The 25,918-nt window shown below is 41.2% G+C and overlaps 1 protein-coding gene across 3 annotated transcripts in view; it reads right to left on the minus strand.

Moving 5' to 3' along the window:
• LOC127058148 (multidrug resistance-associated protein 1) overlaps positions 1-25,918 on the minus strand; it is a 98,443-nt gene that overhangs the window by 28,760 nt on the left and 43,765 nt on the right. For 2 of the 3 annotated variants that reach the window (XM_050967683.1, XM_050967684.1), the window contains exons 4-15: positions 25,205-25,342; positions 23,388-23,513; positions 16,951-17,012; positions 14,370-14,501; positions 11,833-12,060; positions 10,736-10,913; positions 9,847-10,008; positions 8,872-8,964; positions 7,007-7,210; positions 3,180-3,326; positions 2,413-2,500; positions 361-430 (exon numbers count right to left, since the gene is read on the minus strand). In XM_050967683.1, the coding sequence (XP_050823640.1) occupies positions 361-430; positions 2,413-2,500; positions 3,180-3,326; positions 7,007-7,210; positions 8,872-8,964; positions 9,847-10,008; positions 10,736-10,913; positions 11,833-12,060; positions 14,370-14,501; positions 16,951-17,012; positions 23,388-23,513; positions 25,205-25,342 (1,628 nt within the window). Of the gene's footprint in view, positions 1-360; positions 431-2,412; positions 2,501-3,179; positions 3,327-7,006; positions 7,211-8,871; positions 8,965-9,846; positions 10,009-10,735; positions 10,914-11,832; positions 12,061-12,940; positions 13,000-14,369; positions 14,502-16,950; positions 17,013-23,387; positions 23,514-25,204; positions 25,343-25,918 lie in introns of those variants that run through there. The other variant, XM_050967685.1, reaches the window with a different exon arrangement.

Consider the following 25,918-nt stretch of genomic DNA (forward strand, 5'->3'; position numbering starts at 1 on the left):
CTTACCCCACTAATAACTTTGTCTTCTTTCATACCAACCTGTATGCTTGAAAGAGTGAGACTCCTAATTAGAGGATGCAAAAGCTCCCTTCCCATTCAATAGTCTCTCCCCGACTTCTTGCCAAAACAAAACCCACACACCTTATAAAGCATGCAACATCCTATCTGTGACTAAGTGAAATGTGTTTGTATCGCTGTTCCTTTAAGGTTGTTAGCTCTTTGGAGCACAGACATACCATTTTAGCAGAGCTTATTTATTGTGCAGTGATGTACTCACTTCAAGCTCCACAGAAACAATTAAAAAAGTGATAAAGATTTAGTGCAATTATAGGCCAGAACTAATTAGAATACCAATTCTTACTCATTCAGTGAGGGAGGATCATTTCTTGACCAACTAAATGTTGCATTCTTCACAATAATGCTTCCTTCAGCTAGCAAATAAAGGAAGAAAAATTATGTTAAGACGCAGACCAGTAAGAAAAAAGAGTGATATGATGCACACTGCACTGTGCCATGGGAAGTAAATCCAGGCACACACACAGAGGAAGGTCCAATGCTATTTTAGTATCGGAACTCCAGCACACTGCTTTCGTTAATAGCTCATACTCCATTTTGACTGATTCTACGAACAGGGCTGGGATTCTCAAGTTACAATCATTTGCTGGCCATGGCACAGGTATGGCAAGAACAACAAGTGTATCAAAATATTACCTTGATACGCAACTGACAGGACTTTGAATATACACAGGGAGTCAACCTGCTTCCTTTCCCAACAAATTAGGTTTTACTGTTTACTCATTTTACCATCGTAAAGCCAACAAAAAATCCAGCTGAGGAAGCTGGATTCTATTCGGACTTACGATTCAAAGGAAGTACTGAAGGCTGAGTTAACAAAACTGATATTAGAAAAAGTAGCCCTAACTTGTAAACAGAGCAATTCTGATCTGAAAATCAACAAGAGGTACTTTTCCTACAATGCCACATTGCACATTCAATTTTCAGACTTTAGAGCAGTGGTCAGCAGCCGGCCAATCACGATCGACTGATCGATCCTGAGGACTCTCTATCGCGGTGCCACTGGGGGCCACTAAGGTAGGCTCCCTGTCTGCCCCAGCCCCACTCCTGGAAGTGGCCAGCACGGCCTGCCACACTGCAAACCCCTTTGCCCCAGCCCAGAGCCCACAACCCCTCCCAAGCCCCACCCTCCTACCCCAGCCTGGTGAAAGTGAGTAAGAGTGGGGGAAAGCAAGCCAACGTGGGCGGGCAGGGGCTCGATCCTGGGTTGCTCTTAAATTCAAGAAGTGATCCTGGTTGTAAAAAGGTTGGAGACCACTGCTTCAGAGGCACACACTTTCATATCTATCGATCCCAGCGGAGTGAGGGGGGGGGAGGGGGAGAAGATTTTACTATTTACTCCTTTTACCACTGTAAAGCCAACAAAGAATCCAGTTAAGGAAGCTGGACTTTATTCGGACATGCAATTCAATTGAAAAAAAAAAAAAGGAAGGTGGCAGACAATGGTCATAGCAAGAAACTCTGCTGATAGGAAAACCAAATAGATCTAGTAATGGAGAGCCCACCTAAATGCATGAAAGCGAGGATATTGTATTGCCTTTATAAAAAGGATGACTAGGGAATCACTTATCAGGGTTTAAACCAGCTGTAAGAGCAGCACATTTTACAACATGGGGCATTAAGATTCTACAAAACCCTACAGTTCTGTGATAAATTCACAGAGACATAAATTTATAATGCAGCAGCACCTAAAGGTCACTACCAGGTAGGGCCCTGCTGTGCTAGATACTGCACAAATGTAATGAATGACATTCCTTGTGTAGAATGGGGGACTGGAGTAGTATTATTTGTATTTAAGCAGAGTTGGATGACTACATGCAATTCTATAAATGAAGAGAGGTATACGTCACTGTGATGGGGAGATCCTGACTTTTTCTGGGCCTCAGAAGTGGGGTTTAGATGCTCTCCACAAAAGCGATTACGGGTTTTCTGTATGGGAGTGCTTTTGCCATCCTCTGACCTACACTGACTGCTACATGAAAATTACTTTTCTGCAAGGTGTTCACTGTGTCCATTTAAAGCTGATTAATTTAAATTACAATAATCTTCCTTGTTTCTTATTGACACTGGATATGAGCATTTTATATTATGGACAAAAGGAAAGGGGGAAAAAAGATCTTAGAAATTGCACAAAAATTGAGTTGAAAAACCCAGATTTCTCTTGCCAGATACATAAACTGCCACAAATTGCAAAAATTTATTACAAAGGCCCACAGACACACTTTAGAACTCACCCAAAAAATGCTCTATTGGGCTCCAATACTTGTAGTTTGTAGCACTGGAAATTAACAACAAACTAGAAGCAAATAAAAAAAACTATGCAAAAATAAGGACTTACCATCTTTGATAGAACCTCTGATTATGCTATCTGGATCTAACTCTTCATGCGAGAGAAATAACTTGAGACGCTTTAAGGAAACACTTGCCTAAATATGAAACAATTGAAAAACTATTTTACACACAGCTTATAAAAAATACTGTTTCATTTTGCTTTGTTAACTAGATGTTAATTCCAGTATATTCTTCCCAATATAGCAACCACAGGCCACTTCACCCACCCCCTCCTCAGAGTGGAAAAAACAGACAGACATTTATTTATAGTGCAGTAACATGCAGAGGGCACAACTAGGATTGGGGTCTGATGGTGCTAGGTGCTGTACAAAGGGTATATCTATGCTACAGAGGTTATACCAGCATGCCTACGCTGGCATTGCCTCCAGTGAAAATGCATCCTACACCTAGGAAGATGGTTTTCTGTCAGTGTAGTAATACCCCCTCTTTGAACAACATTGGCTACCTCGATGGAAGCACTTCCCTCGACATAGCTACACTTCTACTGGGGATTATGTTGGCACAGCTCCCTTGACCAACTTAGCTATGTCAATGTAACTTTCAAGTGTAGACCAAGCCAAAACACACAGGAAAATAAGAGACCCAAAAACTTTACCTTCTAAGGTGACTGCATTTCAGTGGTGAGTAGAGAAAAGAGACTTCTATGTGCACACAGGACTGTAAGGCTTTAAACCATTCACAGATCTCAAAAAAGCCACTATATATAGAAATAATCACTTGGAGTTAAATCAGTCACTTATATTATCATCTTACCTGTACCATGCTGCTGATGACCATAGGAAGAATATTCAGTGGGAACCTGAGGATGTTGAATAAGGCTAAGGAAACAAAAGCTTTCTGAGCATCCAAGACATTGTTCTTATCTACCAGTACATAAACAGCAAAGGTCGATAAAGCAACCTAAAAACAAAGAGGGAATTATCATGGTCTGTATTCTTTACTCTTACACTTTTCAATTCAAAGACAATGTCTTCTCTAATAACTAGAGCCACATTTACACACTGAAAGGCAATTAAAAAAAACAAACTTATTCTTAAGAACAAGAAAATAATCTTTGCAAAACAAATACTGGGTCTTAACTGTTTTGTTACTCAACAGCTGCTGGCTTCTCCTGGAAAACTTTGAGAAAGTGTCTCACTCTCTTTACAGAACAAAGATGAGACATGGCAAAGCAGAAAAAGCAAATATGCTGATTAACTCAGGCGTACCAGCTTGCATGTTTATTTTTTGCTTCCTCTGCCTTCTAATCATCCCTTTTCCTTCTGCTAGTTACAACCACTGCACTGTACCACACTTCTGAACAGCTCTGAAGGTGGGCACACAGCTAATGTAACTAAGACGACTTAGATCTTGCCCACATTACATTTTGTAGAAGGCTACCAACAAGCCTGGTTTTCACAAGCATAGCTTCCATAACTGGGGGTAGAGGAATCATTCAAGAAATGTGTTCTTAAGCATACTAGAAAATAAAACTCTACAGTCAGATGGGGTGGGATCTGAGTTACTACAGAGAATTCTTTCCTGGGTGCTGGCTGGTGAGTCTTGACCGCATGCTCAGGGTTTAACTGATCGCCATATTTGGGGTCAGGAAGGAATTTTCCTCCAGGGCAGATTGGCAGAGGCCCTGGAGGTTTTTCGCTTTCCTCTACAGCGTGGGGCACAAGTCACTTGCTGGAGGATTCTCTGCATCTTGAGATCTTTAAACCATGATTTGAGGACGTCAATAACTCAGAAATAGGTTAGGGGTTTGTTACAGGAGTGGGTGGGTGAGATTCTGTGGCCTGAGTTGTGCAGGAGGTCAGACCAGATGCTCATAATGGTCCCTTCTGACCTTAAAAAGTCTATGAGAACCCCACCCAGTTCAGGAGAAGAATCACTGTGCAAACATAGGTGCTGGAACGAGGGGTGCTAAGGGTGCTGCCGCACCCTCCGGCTTGAAGCGGTTTCCATCATATACAGGTTTTGCCATTTCTCAGCACCCCACTATACCAGTTGTTCCAGCACCCGTGTGCATACTTAAAGAAACGATATGCTTGACTAGGTCATCAATAACTACATTTAAACAGTGTGGTTAAGGCATTATGTACCGACAAAGAAAACAATGAGATAAAAACTAGCACAAAGCCAGGCATGGCTGCTACTAAAATTCCTCCTTTAAGATGGCTCAGCTCACCTTTTAGCACCTCTTCTCCCTAACAGCCACTCCCACATGCCTTGTACCAAGGCGGTATAATAAATCATGCGCCTCAGTATATCAGCAGGACCCAATAATGCTTTCCCAGCAAAATCACCACCTGTTATCCAGTTTGAGGCATGAATGTTCTAACTAAATGTAAGATTATTGGCAAGACTAAACCCCACTTTATTTACCTAACGCACAGTGAATGGATTGGTTCTTAGTTCTGCATGAGGTCTATTTAAAAACTTATGTAAAAGCCTATTTAACTGCTATGAAGGCATGCACTGTTTTTCTTACGCTTGCTGACTCAACTGTGCATGGTAAGGTAGCTTGTTTATATGTTCATTTATTCACATAGATTACTACAGTGAAAAAAGCCCTCCTGTAGGGAGAATGAAAAACAAAGAAGGGTTCAAACAATAACTTTAAGGCAGAAAGTTTGCACATTCCTATGTTACTGGAATCTATACTAAAATACACTATCAGCACACTCGGTCACAAAAAGGTACAATGAAGTGAGCAGTTTCATGAAACAGATACTGAACAATTTTATAAGGAGCTCTGGCCAGAAGAAATACAAAGCCGGGCAAAAAGGAAGAGGGTGCATGGGAAAGAAATGAATCAAATTGAAAATCCTTTGTGCTTGCTATAGTTTTGTAAGTTATCCTGACTGATAAAAATTGGGGAAAGAGAAAGTTATAAAATATCCCCTCCCTCAGAGTCAAATCTTGCTCTTGTAGAAGCTTGGAGATGCCTCTCCCTTTAGCTTGTAAGCGAGCAGGCCCACTGACAAACATTCATAACACACGGGCGTTCAGGGAGTTAGCTACGGAAATTAATCTTCTTGGCTTCAACAGAGCTAAACTGAAATAAGGAAAATCCCTCTGAGGAGCTGTATTTAGGAATCTAGTAAATCAACTTTTTAAAAAGCCATCTCATCCTTTTTTTAGAAAAAAGATTCAGTAAAGAATGCTTCTGACATTTCCTACACAGGATCCTGCTTCTTCTGCCTTTTCTCATACCTATAATGTCATGTAAACATGAACAGCACTTGGAGGGAAGGAATCCATGAATGGAAAGAACAAAAATACCTTCAAACGGAACATACATATTTTACCCTAATGTAGGCAAGGTTTGTTTGCTTCTCCCAGATGACGATAACAACTGCGCTTTGTTCTATTAGGGCCACAAGCAATTTTAATACAATTTGTCTCCTCTCTTCCGTGCAAATTCAAACCAGCCACAAATAGTCAGAGACAATATTTAAATGAGGAACAAAATCTTTTAAAAAGTTAGAATGATCCCAAGCTACAGAACTGCTCTCTTCCACCAAATCAGCTTTACCAGTGTGGGTGGGAGAAAAGAGGCATCCACACACAACTATGTAGGACTAGTATGTGGTGTGCGTGGAAATGCATAATATTCATTTTGATCAATGCTCTCACTTGAGAATTTGTGTAGCATGCACTTCTATAAATGTAATTTTTTTCCCAGAAAAATTACAAAAGTATAAATGTTAATGTAAAGGGAAGTCCTAAGAGGTGCTTCCTAGGTAATCTTTATATAATAATGATCTCCTGGAGGGCATTTTGTTCCAGTTTGTGACCAAATTACTATTTACTCCTTTTAAGTTCCAACAACATTTGTAATACTGGTGAAAATGAAAGCCTAAGAACTAACAAAGTCACTACCTTAAAGTCAGGAAATGTTTAACTTGGAGGAGGTTGTTAATATTTAAAAAAAATAAATAAAGACAGAAGTGTAGAGAAACAGTTTTTCTAAAAGCAGCAAAGAATCCTGTGGCACCTTATAGACTAACAGACGTTTTGGAGCATGAGCTTTCGTGGGTGAATACCCACTTCTTCAGATGCATGTGGTGGAAATATCCAGGGGCAGGTATATATATGCTAGCAAGCAAGCTAGAGATAACGAGGTCAGTTCAATCAGGGAGGATGAGGCCCTGTTCTAGCAGTTGAGGTGTGCTCCTAGAACAGGGCCTCATCCTCCCTGATTGAACTGACCTCGTTATCTCTAGCTTGCTTGCTAGCATATATATACCTGCCCCTGGATATTTCCACCACATGCATCTGAAGAAGTGGGTATTCACCCACGAAAGCTCATGCTCCAAAACGTCTGTTAGTCTATAAGGTGCCACAGGATTCTTTGCTGCTTTTACAGATCCAGACTAACACGGCTACCCCTCTGATAGTTTTTCTAAAAGTGCTGAAAAGTTGACAGTTAAACTACATGTTGCTGTGGATACAGTTCTGTTTACAAGACTGAGTTCTCTGAACAGTGGAAGACCAATACAGTAACTAAAAGGAAAGCAGGACTTCGCTCTCACTGTTTCTTTGGGCTTCTACTACCCAGCAAAGCACTACTTCAAACCTGTTTTACTTACCAGAAAAGGAGCGCACACCCAAGTGAACGTAGACACTGCTGCAAGGTAAGCAGACTTTTTAAGCACTTTCAGCTCTTCCTGTCTGATCCCCAATACTTTCTCTTTGAAGGCTAATTCCCAAGCATAAAGTTTCAGCACTTTAATCCCATTGAGAATTTCATTCATCAGCTTAATTCTGTTGTCTTTGCTCTTCATATGGGCTACCTAAAATCCCATTACAAAGAAACAGGTCATTAGCATAGCACAATATTTGGCATGTCTACAAAAGCGTTTGAATAAACCGATTTAGCCCATACAAATTTCTTAACTGTATATTTTGTGTTGGTGAATTATTATGGGGAAAGACCACTTACAAATGCAAGCGAACAACAAAAGTGCTGCCTTACCAACAAATACGGAACTGCAGAATTAAACATTCTAATTAATTAGGGGTGGTTTTGAGGAAAGGCAAAAAACAATTTCGCACAAATAAAGGGAGACATCTTCGTAGAATTTAGGGACTCGATGGTCCCTACTGGCCTTAAAAAGTCTATGCGTTTATGTACAAAATGCAGTTTAAAAAAGTAACCCCATTATACCCTTGAGCACCAATGATATACGATTTGTATCTAGCCCTTGGCCACCCCACACACTTTTTATTCTGTTCAGACTCCTGTTGGCTCATAGCTCATGTCTTCCAGTCAGTGGCAGGAACAAACCTACCTTCCCTTCTAGTTACTTAAACTTCCGAGCATTTTCCTCCCAACTACACCATGAGGCTACATTTATATGTTCACTCCAGAAGGCTCCTTACTCCTTGAGGCCTTTCCAAATTAAGGGAAAGAACCTTTGAAAAGATATACAGTTCTAGGCATGCATGGAGTGTGATTCAGTATAAAAAACAGTCAGGAATTCTGAGTTCTAATCTCAGCTCTGCCACTGACTCATACTATGTCACCTTGGGCTAGTCACATATCACACCTGTGCCTTATTTATACGTACATTATACAGGTATTACCTTCATTACAAAGGACCTTTATAAAATGGGGAAAATACCTAGATATTATTCCTCAAAGGAACGTGGGGAAGCTTCATCAGTGGAATGGGGCACTTGAAGAGGCTTGGATGAAGGCACTATGAAAGTGCAAAATTCAAAGGCGTTTCACTTTATTTGGGTGATAGAAGGGTCATATGATTCAATGCAATGGTCCCTATTAAGGGTCAACATTTGCCCACAGTAACCAGACTGATACTTGGGAAATCTCAGCTATTTCGTATTCTGGGCTTAAATTTTCAAACTACAGTTCACAGAAAAAACAAAACATACATAATCAAATGGATTTGTATTCTTTGACCTGATTAGTTTGAAAATCAAAACAGAGAGTCAAGGAGTTTTGTGGGTATTCTAAGAGGTTTGTTAACAGACTGACATTAACATAAGAAGAGTAGTCTACTGCAATCCTGTTAAGCTTAACTTTGGGATGCTTGTAAGTGTCCCAAATTCAGTAATACACTTGATCCAAATGCTCTGGTGTACACATTTCTTAGAAGAGTCAGCTAAAAGCCAGTTTAAACACTTAACAGCACGCATTTTATCCATTATCTCAGGCATAGATGTGACTTAAAAAACCCACACTGCAACACAACATTGCAGGACACTGGTGCATTTTTATTTTGGAAGAGTTTTGTGCATTAGCTTTGCTAGTCACTGATGGGAAGGCTACTGTCAGGCAGCACATGCCCATTATAAAAAACACCCTGGCACAAAGGACAAGAATTTGAATAGTAAGCATAAACTTCCATGAATTGAATGGGTCACACAGAACAGAAAAATAGTAACATGTCTTAAAGCGTATACACATACAAACGAACATGAAGTGTCATACCTGATATGTTTTTGTCTTCATTGCTATCACAGCATTTACTGGAACCAAAAGGATCATGACTGCCACACCTGCTAGGACAGAAGGACCTAAATTCTAAAGAGGAAAAAAAAAAAAAACACACCACCACCACCATTTATAAAAACACACACTTGTTATTTAGAAAATGTTAGCATACACCTTTAAAGATCTTATATCAAAGCATTCTATGTAGCGTAAACCCCATGTATATATATAATTTTTCTATCCCTTTCGCCCCTCCTTTTTTGACTAAGGACATAAGCAGATAATTATGATCTTTGCTTCTTCAAAGCTAAAATGCAAAGTCCTTCCCCATATGCATCTCAACTTTCTGCTGGTGCTATTCTTTCAAAGTAGAATATAGGGGGATGAGTTTCTAAGATTCTGCCTTAGCTTCCTGGTTGTAAGCAGAACCAGGGCTGCCCTTCTGATAAGTGCCTGGACTAGAAACAGCAGGCATTATCCCAGCATGATGCGTGCTGGGATGATGAATCAAACAAAGAGGTCCTTCATCTACCCACTTCTCCACCAAGTGACACAGGGTAAGCAGAATCCCAACAGTTAACTAGGTGCTCTGGAAGCACAGGTTGCCCAAATTCACATGGGGTTGCTTGGCTGGCCAAGACTGCTGAGTGAAGGAAGGGCTGTTGACAGGACACCAACTTTCTACACAGGGAATGGGTAAGAGAAGCCTTTGTCCCAGCATGGTACTTGAGGCGGTTTGGGCTAGATTTGCAATTGAGAGCCCTCTGCCTTCCTCTCTTCCAACACAGTGGCAGCATACTGCCCTAACCGGTTCTCCATGCAGCAGCGCACTCTCACTCTCCCCTGTTCTATACTCTCCAATGGTTTGACATTAGCTATTTATAGCCTTGATCTTCAGAGGAAAACATGTGGTCACTAGTTGCAATCACCTACCATAATTAAACAGGAAAACAAGCAGCATGACATAATTACCTGCCATAATAAATACAATGCTAATATAACTTGCAGAGGTGCAGACCAAATCATGTTTATATACGTAGCCAAGTCCATGAACCTCTGAGCATCCACAGACATTAGATTTACAATCTCCCCAACAGTAGACGTCTTTCTTGCAGAATTTGTGATAACCAATGCCTGTGTGTAGATAAAAAGGAAGATACTGGACTATAGTAGGCAAAACAGCTTCACAATTTGCCTTTATTTCGTACTGCAGCACGAACAGCTTTTTCTGGAGTTTAATTTGTGGTCACAGGCAATGCTTCTCTTATGTACAGTACTGGTTTTTTTTCCCCTGCATGCCTAAAAAGCACTGTATACTGAATACACAGTTTTAATCAGAGTTAAAAACATGAGCAAGTTGTTTTTGTTTGGGGTTTGTTTGGTTTTAGTGCCAGGGGTTGAGTGCTGGCTTCTTGTCATATGTTTTCCGGCCTCACCTCCTGCAGAGCAGCTAGTCTAAAGCTTTTTTAAATAGTTCTAGGTTGTTTCAGGCTGAGGTTGTGCAGACTGGTGCCTGCTTGGTTGCTAATAATCCTCTCATTTTACTGACGTCTGTCCCACTTCTGTGCAGACGGAAGTTTAGTTCCCATTCCAAGATAAGGTGTGAAATGGATTGGGATTTTGTTGTTTATAAAAAGCAGCTTCTTAACTGAAAGTATCTTTAATTTACAGCCGTGGGCTGAAGAAGGAGGTCTCTGACATTCTGTTTAGCATTAGATACCAGCCTGGACAAAGCGTACCAACTAGTTAAAATTATGTAATTTACTCAAGTTCATCACTAAGATTTTATTGCAGCTCCCCTGCCCCAATTTTCAGAGGTACCGTTACTCTGGTGATGATATAACATTTCAAACATGCATACCTTGCGATACACTGCACCAATGACAGCTGTCTTAAGCCTCATTCCAGTAACAAAGCAAATATGGAAGTACTGGTGGAGAATCAGAGTCTGCAGACAGGCACATGCAAACAGAAGCCCTGTGTACAGATAGCCTTGCCAATTTGGGGCATCTTTATCATTCACAAAGTTAATTAACAACCTGCAAAGAGAGGATTTAGCAAGGTTAATGCACACTGTCAGAGCTGATCAAATTTCCAAACAATGACTAGATTATTCCAGACATATTGGTCACATGATATCCCAACAAAACGCAACAAACTGGTAATAGCAAACACACAGGAACACTAGGGTGTGGCCTCAGTCAAGTCACAAGATTTTTACCCAGACTTTGTAACTGGAGAGGTCCCCCGAACTCCCCCACCTCACACCGCCTCCCTATCCCACCAGGATGGGGGACCTCATTCCCGAGTGTCCCTAGCTATAATCTGGAATATTGAATTACCAAACTTTCTCAGAAACTTCTGTCAGTACATCCAAGAAGACCTATATTAGAAGTGATCACTAGTAAGGCACATGGCTATCTAAAAAGAGAATGAGCAGAATACAGCACTGACTCAGAACTACTGCCTCAGAATTGTTTCCATCACCATTGAAACTAAAGGTACATCATTTCCACTTAGTGTTCCGCTTCTTCCCTTATGTTATACGAGCACCCCTTTTCCCCTCACCCTTCCATTGCTTCAGCTACTGATTTCAAGGATTACTTTTTGCTTCAGGAGCCTTTAGACCTTCTCTGTGATCCCATGAACTGTTACAGATTAACATTAGCTTAGATGAATCAAGTTTCTTGCTGCATCTGAACTTCCACTGCCCGACCTTCCTAGTGTTAGAAAGGTGACTCTCAGAGCATCAGAAGGGAATTGGAATGCTAGATTCCCAATTGGAACCAGTGAAGCAAAGTCATTTGCATGGAAACACTAGTGCAAAAGGAAGCAACTTGTCAGCTGTCGCAGCTAAAGGAAGAGTAGCCTGATAATAATAGCGAGAAGGAATCAAAGATCTACCCAGGTATTTTGTATAAACAGAGAAACAGAAGAAGGCATTAAAGGAAGTCTTACTTTAAGATTTCCGGGCCAGAAAACATCATAAGATCATGACAGGCTTTAAACAGGAAGCTCATGAGGAAGTACGGTCCAAACGTTTTATATAACACTTTCAACAGAGAAGGGGCAGAGTTCCTTTGAGATGGTTTTACAATCAAAGCTTCAACTTCTTCTGTCACATCGCCATTTGAGTTGCTTGATTTCGTTTGCTTTTTGGGTGAATACACCATTTTTATGGCTTGCCTACAATAATAATTAAGAAACATTTCTTTAAATCGTTAGGACATTCTACTGAATCGCACTGACAACTATTTAAAATTAACAATGGTGACTCTTCTGTAAAATTGAACATAAGAATGCAGTCTTAAAATGAGAAATCTACTCCAGTTGCTAAGAAAAAGTAGCTTAGGATACGTCTACACTTACTGCGACATCCAGAGTACAAACACTGCATGCCCAGCTATCGCAGGTTTAAATAGCAGTGTGCTAAGTGAGGTGTAACTTAAATGGGTACAGAAGAGTACAGTGCCCCACACAGCTGAATCCCAGGGTATATACCCTACACAGACTATCTATTTGCCCAAGCCATGCCTCCCATGTCTAACATTTTATTTTTTAGCAGTGCAATGTCCTGTTGCTGGAGCCTTTCCCACCGCAGTGAACAACAATGGGGAAAGGCTCTAGCAGGGGAGACAGCAGAGAAAGGCTCCATCGGCAGGAAGGTAAGCAGGGAAATGCTCCGGCAGCTCCCCACAGCTGGAGTCTTTCCATTGCAGCATGTAACTGTGCATGTACTCTACATGTCACAATGAGCGCAGACTGTGGGGGTAGGGCGGAAGGGAGGGAGGAACTGATCTAAGTTACACAACTTCAGCTACGTGAATAATGTAGCTGAGGTCGACGTGCTTAGACCTACTTACTGCGGTGTTTTCTCAGCGGTTGGATGATGGCTGACGATCTCCCCTCGACTCCGCCTACACCCTGGGAGAGTATCAGAGTCGACGGGAGAGCGCTTGGCAGTCGATTTATCGTGTCTAAACTAGACGAGATAAATCAACCCTCGCTGAATCGATCACTGCCCATCGATCCAGTGGGTAATGCAGACAAGCCCTTACATACTCACCACCACAGGGATTTGCAGTCATCATGATATTTGCCATCATTCCTTTCAGTAGCTTCAAGTGTCCCTGCATCAGAGATGGTAGTTTACCAGCCACTTTTGAGACTGGTAACTCAGTGTTTCACAACGTTATGGAGGGATCTGTTTATCAGAAGCTACTAGCCTCTGGTTAACTGAGCAGCACTTCAGAAGCCTAGTTTTTTTTTTCTTGGGACAAATGTTCCTAAAAACCACATCCTATAGCTATGGAATACTCAGGTGTAAAATTATATGTGAGTTGCCAAGTTAAACACGAGTTTATTATCTATATTACTGTAGCAGCCCTAGATCCTAGTCAAGATTAAGGTCCCACTGTGCTAGACAATGTACAAACAGAGTTAGCAGACACAGTCCCTGTTCTTAAGGGTTTACAACCTAAGAAATAATTATGTTAAATCATCCCTAATGAGTAGAACGAAACCATGGTTAAGTTGATGCATCTGGTGTATGCCAAACCATGTTTCCCAGTATTTGAAAACAGGCTGTATGCAAAACTATGTTTCTGTGTATACTATCTACCATGGGTGCTGGAAACAGGGCTGCTGTCGCACCCCCTGGCTTGAAGTGGTTTCCACTGTTTACAGTTCGGTTCAATTGCTCTCAGCACCACCACTATACAAACTGTTCCAGCACCCCTGTTATACACCTAACTAAACTGAGAATACCATATGAATTTAGAGTTTTTTCCTTCACTGGCCAGTCACTTCAGTATGCCGTGATGATGTAGGCATGAGAAAAATTTGTAGACAAAATGAACATTGGTTGAAAATTATTCAAAATAGAATACTGCAAAGGTTGTAGTCCATTTGCAAGCTGAGAAATAAACAAAAACACAAACAAAAAACCCTCTTCTCTCACACATACACTCACAAGGTTGCTCCTCAGGTGTCTACGCACCTACGGGCAAATCCTGAGGTCCATACTCGATCCTTATTCAATAAAAGCATCTAATGAGCTTATGGAAATTTGCCTAGGTAAGAACCAAATAATCTCATATTTTAGCCACTGGTATCCTTGAGGCATTAATGGACAAGTGGATTCATTAGGTCCTTTATGATACTTTGATTGTCAAGGACTTCTGGAACGTGTTCATAATAATATGCATAACAAGTGGAATTAACCAACTGGATAAAAGCACACTAGCATAATGTGTAATCAATTAGTTGTACTTCACTACTATTTCTCAGTGTTAATGATTTTATTTTCACTCATGTATTATTTTACATACAAATAAAATTAAAAAACAGTTTCCCCTTTATATTCAGTTTTGACATAAATGAAATTTCAAGAAAAGTTTCCTGACTAAAATGGATCTTGACCAATGCCATCCTAGTTTCCTATATTCTATTAGCTACCACTTTGTATTAATAACTGTTAGCATAACTGAACTTACTTATTTGTATCTGCACACTCCTTCTCCCAGTACTTAGCCAAACCTTGCACTACCTCCTTAGATGTGTCATCTTTGTTTAATGACCACAAGTCTTTAGCTTCCAATGGTCGCCGATATCCCTGAATCATCAACCTGTATTGGAAAGAATCACCATCAGCATCCTTTAGAGAGTGTCAAAGCAAGTTATACCCTGTATATTTAATTTCATAACACAGAGAACTGTTTATCCATCCCCAAAATGCAGTCAGCTGTGAAGTGAGATGCAGTAATTTATTTAACAATGCACGAAAAATTAGGATAAATAGCAATATAATGCTTAAGTGAGACTGCAGGGAGAAGTTAAGAAGCAGAATGAAATTATCCCACTTGGAATTTAGCAATGCAATTAAAATTCAAACTGAGCAATAGAGTTCATTTTACTCTTACCTGAAGGGCAATACTTTTACCTAAAGACCATGCTGAGACACTGGCCAAGTCCTGATTAAGAAAGAAGTTACCACCTGCTTAATCATCTATAATGCTTTTAGTGCTCTCCCATCCAAATAGTGATACCATGTAGCTTGAGAAAGCAGATTTGATCACAATACAAGGAAGCACAGTTGAAGATAGATAACATGAAGCAACTACAGATAACACTGGTCTACAATTTTTGAGAAGTCATCTGCTTCAGAGATAAAATGTGATATTTATTATGTATTTTGATGTGCTGAATTCAAATATGACAATTAAAACAACTGATTGGCTACTGTTTCTAAGATATTTAAGTTTTTACATTTTATGTCTACGTATATTGTGTAGATAGTAGAGGTTTAATCATAAATTGTAAACCTAGGTCTTTTCCTGTGTTTATGGTTGCTTTACATGATAATAGCTCACCTGTCCTGTTTATGTAACACTTTAAAAATCAGCAAAAGGGTTCTATAAATAAAATTTATTATGAAACAAAAAGGCAAAAAACTATTATGTATATAGTTTAGTCCTATTCAGTGTCTACTCGGCGCTTCTTGGCTTGTCTCTTGTATTCATTAAATGGAGCATCTCTTATCACCGTCCAGCAATAGTCTGCAAGCACTGATAGGCTCCATTTGCCCAAACAGCCTGCCAGGAGATTCCACTGCTGTAGTCTGGAGCCCAACAGCTCTGCCTTACTCTTGGGTAGTTCCAAATCCCTGACAAGATCATTCAGTTCACCTTGTGTTATGAGGTGTGGTTCAGAGGAGGAGGATGGGAGAAAATGTAGGTCCTGTGACATTGATGGTTCAGGACCAGAAGTTTCATCCTCTTCCTCGTCTGATTCAAGTGAGAATGATTCTGGTGCATCAGGAACCAGCAGTCCTTCTCCGTAGGGTACTGGGCGTACAGCTGATGGAATGTTTGGATAATGCACAGTCCACTTTTTCTTCTTTGACACACCTTTCCCAACTGGAGGCACCATGCAGAAGTAACAATTGCTGGTACGATCTGTTGGCTCTCTCCAAATCATTGGCACTGCAAAAGGCATAGATTTCCTTTTCCTATTCAACTACTAGCGAAGATTTGTTGCACAAGTGTTGTAGCATATGTGTGGGGCCCACCTCTTGTCCTGATCTCCAATTTTGCAGCCAAAAGAAAGGTGATAGGCTTTCTTAACCATAGTGGTTAGACTGCGCTTTTGTGATGCAAAAGTCACTTCACCACAAACATAGCAGAAGTTATCTGCACTGTTCACACAAGTATGAGGCATCTCTGCTCACTTTGGCTAAACAGAAATGTGTCCCTTTGCAAAATCAAACACTGACAAATAAGAGCATGACACTGTATGATTTCTAGAGCTGATATAGGGCAATTTCTTCGGCAGAGTGATGTAAGCTTCATTATGATTGCATCATCCATGACTTCTAGGAATAACATGATGCAATTCATATCATGTATGATGCAATACCAGCTTCAGATTGCATCATTCATTGTTTTGCCTCAAAAGCAAGTACTGTCCAAACCCAATCATAGATTTATTCATAGATCCAGTCAAAGATGTATTTTAGTCATTTCTGGTTTAAACTGAGATCCCTTCCCTTTATAACTCACTTATCCTCCGCCATTCCCAAGTCAAGGGTCGTATATACTGACCCAATAGCATATCTTGAAAACTAGAGCCAATCAACAATTTTAAGCAGCATTTTCGTTCTCAGTGATCCAGAATTAGTAAAGTTGGACTACATTTATTTCAGAAGCATTTTCGCTGTAGAGCAGTGTAACCAGGAGAAATTTTTTAAAAGATTAGTCTATAATATTCCAACAGTCAAATGGCACAGATACTATAAGTATGTTTCCATTCCACCACTCATATGCATCAAACATTAAAACGCATCATTTAATGACACATGTTTATGAGGCTAGATGTGCAATATCAGCAGAATTCAAGAAATTGAAGAGACCTGTCATTAGAAAATAAAATTAATTATCCACCTATCAGTTTCCTGTAGTTAAGTGTCTACTGAACAATCGTAAAACTCTCCACAGGTCAGGAGAGCCTTGAGTATCTTCTGAAAGCATAACAGGTTGACACTTGATAGCTGCATTATACAATGACTTATTCTCTTACCCTGTAATCCACCAGAATGTAATTTTGGAAAGGAAGGAAGCACTAGACTCTGGGCAGGGATTCTAAAGGAAAGGAGAGAGAAAGATGTCAGTCATATAAATAAAACCTATTGAAACAATTAAACAAAAATACTACTTTTATCCTTATGAAAATTTACAATTTTATTATAAGAATTCCTCAGCACCACTATATCTTTCTTTCTTAACCTAAACATCCTTCCTAAAGCAAGTTATTTTTCACAGGGTACAGCACATCATCAAGGATGCCAATGGTTTACTGGAATGGAGCACAATAGCATTACCTTATTTCAGTGATGCAGACAAATGCAAAATACACTCGCACAATATCAAGAAGTTACATGAACTTCACAATACACACCTCTAGACGAGTGGTTCTCAACCAGGAATCCGGGGCTCCCTGGCAGGGGTGCCGCATGCATATTTTAGGGGTCTGCCAAGCAGGGCTGGCATTAGACTTGCTTGGGCCCAAGGCAGAAAACCAAAGCCCCACCACATGGGGCTGAAGCACAAGACCGGATGCTGAAGCTGAAGCCTGAGCAACTTAGCTTCGCGAGGCCCCCTGTGGCATGGGATCCCAGGCAATTGCCCTGCTTGCTACCCACTAATGCTAACCTTGGCTTTTATATGAAGAAAAATAGTGAATGTAGCACAAGTGGGCCATGGAATTTGTACAGCATGTTGGGGGGGGGTCTCAGAAAGAAAGGCTGAGAACCCCTGCTGTAGATAACCAAGCAGAACCTTACATTTTATTTCTCAGTAACTAGAAGATTGTCTAAGCATTAGGCAGCCTGTCTGGTTATGGGGTGGAGCGGCAGGGGAAACCTACAATGGAATGATTGAAGCATTTAAGCACCACAATTCCATTTTTAAAAAACAACATTTTAAAAATTAGGCAAATTTAATTGAAACAAGGAGAAAGGGTATGTTTAAGCAGTTGCAGCGTTTGCAAAAGGTGCCAAAACTGATTGCCCTAGAGACTGTAGACCTTTATTAACAAGACATACAGCACTGGCCAGCAGCACAGAATCCTGACATCTAGCCACTTGCCTTTAGAGGGCTGAGAGTTCAGTCTCTAAGACTATCCACAAGGGTATTATTGCTCAATCCAGCTTGTGATGGTGATTTAGGTGATGTGGTCTGAAAGCCATCAAATCCTTCCAAACTAAGGCAACCACTGGAGGATGGCCATTTTAAAATCAACTATTCTGACTTGCATACACACACGGCCCTCCAGTAGCTAGCAGACTTTCATTAAGTCTGTGAAAACAAAAAGAGCTGGTTTCTTAGAATGAGAACCACATTAGAACATGGTTTTGTGCCCCCCAAAAGCCCAAGGCTGAGGAATGAAAGAGGGCAATTGGTCAGAGAAAATTAAGTTACCCATGAAGAACATTTTCTTGTACACCACATATGCAAATTTCAAATAGAAATATCACAATTGGAGTTATGCTGGTCTCCACCCTCTGACTCATCACAAAGTCAGCACCAGATTCTTAGTTTGGGTTTTCTATCAGTTTCTATTAAGTGTAACGTTAACCCTCGCTAGTTTAAAAAAAAAATAAAAAAATCAGTGATTGGATTAAGTTAAAAAGGAATCTTGGAAGAATTTCAAAGGCAATACTGTGGATTCAGTGCAAGATTCAAGAGGAGATTATACACTCCCCTCCCTCTATTCCTCCTCTACACACATAATCATCAGCATATCAAGAATGCACAGTCAACCACTCCTCTGGCACACGTAACTAATATAATATAATTTTATAATTATGGTTATGTGTATTATAAAATTAGAGCAGCTCATGCACTTTCACCTACGAAGTCATCTGTCACCATTACAGAGATGATGTAAAAAATATGGAAGTTGAATTTTTTCAGGATTAATATTTGTCTCATGTTCGTTTCACTAACTTTTCCATTAAACTGAATTCTAAAAATGTTACAACAAAGTAGCATGAAACAGAACTGCATTTCTTCTCCCTTTCAAATGACTGAGCATCTAACCTTTGCGATGGTGGTGGTGGGGTTGATCTATTGAAGTTAACACAGGAAAAATTAATACTGTTAAGAAGCACACAGACAGAAAAATATCAAATAGCATATTTATGTATGAAACAGACAGCATTTGGGGGAGGGATAAGGAACTCGACAGTTCCCAAGTATTAAACACTTCTAGCACTTTGCCAGATCAAAAACAATGCTACTTGCAAGCAGTTGTAGCACTTTGCCTTCCTGGAAAAAGGGCAGTTTTAAACTGACTCAAGGAAGCATATGGAAAGTATATTAGATTTTCTGTGGTATCTCTGCAGTCTACTTATAAGACAGACCACGGTTTTGTCATGGAGGTCGCAGAAGTCACCGTGACTTCAGCTCTGGCAGCTGCAGGGTCCTGCTGCCTCCCACAGTGACAGGGAGCTGTAAGACTCCCCCACCACCTGAGGCAGTGGGCCGCAGGGTGCTCAGGAGGACCGCTGCAGCCCCCAGACGCTGCATGGAGGGGGTGGAAGAGCACAGGCAAGAGGGATTCCAGCAGTGCCCCCACTGCTGGGGAAAGGGACTCTGCAGCTCCCGTTCGCTGCTGCTGGCAGGGGAACTCCAGAGCTCTGAGCCCACATGGGGTTGTGGGGACTCCAGACATCCCAGCCACTCTGCTGATGCCCAGTCCCTTCCCATTTTCTCATGGATATTTTTAATAAAAGTCACAGACAGGTCACAGCTTCTGTGAATTTTTCTTTATTGCCCGTGACCTGTGACTTCTACTAAAATGTCCACGATAAAATCTTAGCCTAACTTATAAGTGGAAGTTCTGCATTAGGCAGCTAACAAGATCTCCTGCTATCAAGTGCTGAACTTGATATGTAGAGAGAAATCTAGAACACAACATAAATATTCGAGTATTGATGAAATTAGTAGCCCTAAAACATTTTTTCAGATTTAGTATTAAATTCAAAACCATTCTAGGCTATGAGAGCAGATGATGCATTATGAATCATAGAACCCAGGGACTGTTACAATGGGTGGATAACGTGCTACTGTATCAGGGTCTCTCAAAACTACTCCAGGGTGTCTGTCAGCCCCGATGATCAACTTCTCCCCCTGCCTCCCAGTGCCTCCTGAACGCTGCAGAAGAGCTGTTCTGTGACATGCAGGAGGCACTGGGAGGGAGGGGGCAGAAAGAGTCAGGGAAGAGCAGGGGCAGGAAGAGGTGGAGTGGGGTTCTTGGGGATCCATGCAAAATTTTCAATCAAAAAGGTGGTCCTCAGGCTGCCAACTTTTGAGAGCCACTGTACTACATAATATACAAACACCATGACAACCAAATTTCAATTGTTAAATGGATTCACACAGTTCATTTGTGATTGGATGTGCTACCCTTGCCTCCCCCCCGCCCCCACCTCCAAATTCCAAGCTTGTTCACAGAGCTCAATTCTGTGCATGAAGTACCAGGACCTCAGACTGCTCAGTGCTCTCTGCTCTCACTGAGGCCAATGGGAGCTAATACACTCAGCAATTTGCAGGATGGGCCCACACTCTCAAGGCTCTGTTGTATACTATTTACATGCAGAGAGGAAACTAAACTAGTCACAGACTACTGGAGAAAGCCACATGTGTCTCTGAAGTCTTAAATTATATCCAATTTTAAAAATTAGCCTTCTGCCGCCAGACAGAACGAACAGGTATAAATCAATGATAAGAACAAGGTATATAAAAATGCTCAGTAGTTAACTGAGTTTTTCTAATAAATATGCACCTCACCCCAACAAAAAAACCAAACAAAGCTAGCTTCAGGTCTGTTTATATAATTTCCAAATGACAAATATTTATACGAACACAGAATTGTGAGCAGAGTGACTTTTCTGTAAGACCAAACATAGCAAAATCAACTCCAATGTTTCACCAGCTAAATATTTTATAAGAAACTTTGCTCTCCATGCTGTAATGAGGCACAGTGGCCTCCCTCCGAGCAGGAGCGTGAGGGACCACTACACTCCCCCTGGTAGACGGAACTAAATCCACTCCACCCTGCCCCCTCACCGGAAGTCACAAGGTAGGACAGGAAGTATAAAAGGAGAGTCCCGGCACTCAGGTCGGAGCTGAAGCATCGGAGGGAGCAGACAGCTCAAACAGGATCCTGAACTAGGCCCCGAGTGGAATTGTGCCCTGCAGCCAGAGGAGACAGAAGAGTGCCCTGAGAAGCTACCAGGACCATTGTCAGACAAATGCCCCTAGGAGCTGTGGAGACTGCCGGTGGCCGAGTACCCCTAAGGAGACAGAGGACCTTTGGACTGCAGACCATAATCTGGTATGGTTCTGCTGCTAGAGGAGTGAGAGTCAGTGTGTTGCAGGTGGATCCAGGCTGACTCGGGGCGGAACACTCTGCCACTGTTAGGGTCCTGGGCTGGGACATGGTGGAGTTGGGTGGGCCCATGTCCCCCTACCCGTTGCCACCCCTGGAGTGGCATCCTCCCCACCTGAGACTCAAGAGGCGTGTGTTCATCTGCTGTCCACTGGAGCCAGAACACCAGACCTCAGACTGCTTTGTCTAGTGTGTGCCCGGCCCAGGGAGCTGAAGCTCCCTTAGACACTGTTAATTACTGTTGGTACCAGCCAGAAGGGGTGCTGGTGGCTCTGCCTCTCCCAGAGTGGCTGTGTTTCCCCTACAAACTGTGACTTACTGTCTGCTTGTAGTGAAGGAGAGTGGTCTCCCTCCCCCATCTGAGAGCAAGGGACCACTACACATGCTTACAGATATCTTCCAATTTCAGAATTGTCAATTATTCAATGGACATACAAGCCTTTCCCTTCAATGAATGCTGGACAGTTAGAAATAAATACTGTATAAAGATAAAAGTGATTTACTTATACGCACAATGCACTATGGTATTTCAAAAAGAGAATCGCCTTTAAAAATAGGCTTACGTTTTGTTTAACACCTATTGCACACTAATTACCTTGTACATTCTTAAAGAGCTTGGATTATGAGAAAAGATTTTGAAAGCATTATACACAACAACTGTGACCAAAGCAGAGAAGAAAACAACATTTCCACAATTCCAGGGCACAGTCTGTCAGATATTCAAGTTGACAAGAGAACAAAATTATGACATTTAGTCCTTCAGTTAGACACAATTCATGCTCACCATCTAGTGCTACAATTTCATCCTTTTACAAAGCCTAATGGCAACAGACATTTAATCCACCTGTATTACTCTACCCTGATTTCTTTTTCTGAAGTGGTCACAGTGCCTAAAAGACGTGGATAGCTGGTCTGCTTAGGAGACCTCAAAAGATCAGCAGCATGTCCCCCATCAAGACATATGAAGTCAGCACTTGCCAAGGGTGGTACCTGAGATACCAGTTACACTCTGCATTTAAAATAAAAAGTAATTGTGGTAACCTGGTAGATGGCAACTGCTGTAGTTTGCAGCTAAAACAGTAAGCTGTGATATCAACTCCTTCTTTCACCAATTTCAGACGTACTACATCAGCCATTACCAGCTCAAGGACTGCAGCACTTCCATTCACAGAAGAGGCCCATAGTATTTCCACTTTACAAACACATAACAGTCTCCAGTAGCTGGAGCCACACTGTTAACCTACCTCCTCCCTCTCTCAAGTAGGCCTATATTTTCAGAGTAATCACAAAGTGCTGCCAAAACCAGGGCAGCAAAAGGAAGAAAATGCTCTTTTATCATTGAAAATCCATTTTGGGGAGCTGACATGTAGCGTTAGACTCAGAGTTAAACATACGTGAAACTGTTGTTCAAGTAACAAAAGGCAAGCGCTGGGTAGAGTTAAAAAAAAGTACAGACCACCCCAACTATATTTATCTACTCTTTCCATGGAGGTGTGACATTTTAAACTGAGGAATCTTTCAATTTATGTGCTGCAACAGATGCAAATACATTCATCGCCTATAGTCACCAACCTCATTTTACACATCGTTGTAGGATATTTATCCCTTGTAGGCAGAATGCAGGCTTATCATACAAAAGATAAAAAGTAAATAAACCTTTACACCACAGCAGCTGTGTCAATGCAGTATTTCTTAGAATCAAACCCAGTGCCTACCAGAAAAATATTTTACCTCTACCATCCATGTTCCAGGATAGCTAAAGCAGTCTCCTCCCATTTAGCCATCACCACCACCAGCCTGTCTCAAACTGTTGACATTGTTTACAAAATCCATCTAATCTCTGCATGCTGTGGACCTAATCCTGCATGGTGTCAAACGTCCTCACTCACAAATCAACTCGATAGTGAACAGCAAGTGCCTTCTACTGCAGTTTAAATTCAATGGGAACTGAATTAAACATCCTCCAAAATCAGGCCCAATGACTCACTGTAAACAGTATTACAGGTAGGACACTTTATATTCCAGTCTATTCCTCTTGGGTAAAAACATTACTGAACACTTACAGAGTCATTAACAGTTTCAGAAAACAGAGGCGGTCGTTCTGGGAAGCAGGACAGTATAAGCTGTATTAGCACCAAGACGAAGTAGCTGTAGAAGGTAACGTAACGAAATACATCAACTTCAGGACCCTAAAAAAAGATTTGATATTCTGGTTAGAAGATGTAAAGCAACTGCTTAATGTACAACAAGTGACCATGTACCAAATGCCTTTATTCGGAAATAAGTATCCAAGCATCAGAGGAAGTAAATATTCTTATAAACCAAGCAAAAGGTGGGTTCTGTGCAGCAAGCATTCCTCAGGAGAGTACTGGGCATTCTAGCCTAAATGCATTGCTGACAACATTCTAGGACTCACATGGATAAAACAGAATGTCTGGCCATCTCTATGCAATGCTTTCTTGTTATAGCCATGTCGGTCCCAGGATATTAGAGGGACACGGTGGGTGAGGTAACATCTTTTACAGGCCCAACTTTTGTTGGGAGATTGGGGGGAGAGGGGGTGGCGAGAGAGAGAGAGAGAGAGAGAGAGAGAGAGAGAGAGAGAGAGAGAGAGAGACACACACACACACACACACACACACACACACACACACACACCCTTTCAAGCTTATAAAGAGCTCTTCTTCAGGTGACCTGTGTAAAGCTCAAAAGCTTGCCTCTCTCTCCCCAGCAGAAGGTGGGCCAATAAAAGATATTACCTCATCCACCTTGTCTCTCCACCTCTATGCAAAACATTACAGGAGAAACAGTTTCATCTTTGTGGAGGAGAGAGGAGAAGAGGGGAGCTTTTTGGCACCAGGTTCATCTGAGGACACCACAGAGTTCCTGAGCTTCTCACTCTTTTTCTTCCAAGGCCTTGTCTACACTGGAGTTTTCAGCCACGGGTGTAGCCACATGTACAATTCCCTAGTACGCATGTAGTATTTAAGCCATGACCTGCACCTGTGCAATTCACTCCAGTTTAAAGCTAGGATCAAATCACAAGGGGTTTCATGGCATAGCAGTAAGTGATTTGGCCATGCCCGCAGAGGAAGAAAGTAACAGAGCCCGGATTAAAAATTAGTCCACCACACGATGTTGTGTTCAGACACCACAGCCTCCTCTTCCTATGCTTGTGCACAGCTCAATCCAACAATCCCAAAGAAAGTAGAGACAATTTACGCTGAAGAAAGCACAGGGCCACTGCTAAACCCAATACGAATTTAATAGGAGCCAGTCAAAAGTATTCCAAAAACCTCACAAAGTTGAGGAACTTTTTCCAAGAAAGTCACATTCTATTTTCAGCCAGCGCTACAATTTAATGAATTAGCCAAGGGTAACTTCTTTATTAAAAACCCAACCCCAGTGAGATCTAAAATAGTCTAACTATACAAGGGAACACTTTGACCAAATGGGTGTATGAAACAGAGCTACCATCAAAGCAAGTGCTTAAGGAAATCCTCTGTATAATCAACAGGAAAAAGAACTAAACTTTAGCCTGCATTGTTTCAGATGTAACCGTACACTCCTTCATTCTATTCAATACATTTTGAATGTTTCTAGACGTTCCAGTAAAACTGTTTTGCTTTTAAACTTCCTTGCTAATATTTATAAGACCATCAAACCTTTGATTAGTTTCAAACATGGAAAACTAAATAAAAAATAAACCAAGCATGACTTAATAGCCCTTAAAAGCTCAGGAATGAAGGTACACTTAATGGATCATCAACTCGCTCAGTGTCTTAAGCAGCACTGATGGGCACTACAGATTAAACCATTAAACAAGTAGCCACTGCTATTGCAGCACTTAACTCACCTCAGTTGAAAAGTAATCACTTACCAGCTTTAAGGCGTGCAGTATTTTGGACCTGAAAATTATTGTGGCACACAACAGTGCAGTGAACCAGAAAATCAACATTACGCCTGAAGACTGGACTCCTTTCATTCGCTCAAATTGTATTAAAAATGTGGCGAGCAACTAGACAGATAAAAAGATAGCATAAGCAGGTTATGTTCATAGAAGGTTAAAAAATTAAATGATATGCAAAGCAAGCGCAATATACGAAGCACAACCATGTCTATCCCAAACCATATTTTAGTGTTTCTATTCCAGTATCACCCAGAAGTTCCAACTATGTCTCAACGTCTTCGGTCCTGTGCAAAAATAACTGGAAGCTAGTTCCTAATCCAAAGGGCATCAGTTTAAAAAAACAATACGGAGAGGGGAAAAGCAGAGCACCAGACAAAATATGTTCAAAGCCTCTGGGGGCTGGGGGGTGTCACAAATCAACATAAACAGCCATGTCTAATCATGAAGATTTTTAACCTTTCCAAGAGATTTCCCAGGGCTAAGCACTTGAAAGCTGACTTAGCAAGAGTTTATCTTTAAATCATCATCTCTTTCATACTGGTTAAAATAAAGTGACACTAACAGATGTGATGTCTGTCTGTCTTTTCCATTTCCACCTCTATTTAGAGGAACTTTCATACACTTTAGGAAACTCATGTAGCCCTCATGTGGCATAAAGCACGTTTACAATGGGTCCAGGGGTTC

The sequence above is a fragment of the Gopherus flavomarginatus genome, chromosome 9, assembly GCF_025201925.1.
Source record: "Gopherus flavomarginatus isolate rGopFla2 chromosome 9, rGopFla2.mat.asm, whole genome shotgun sequence".
NCBI lineage: Eukaryota > Metazoa > Chordata > Testudines > Testudinidae > Gopherus > Gopherus flavomarginatus.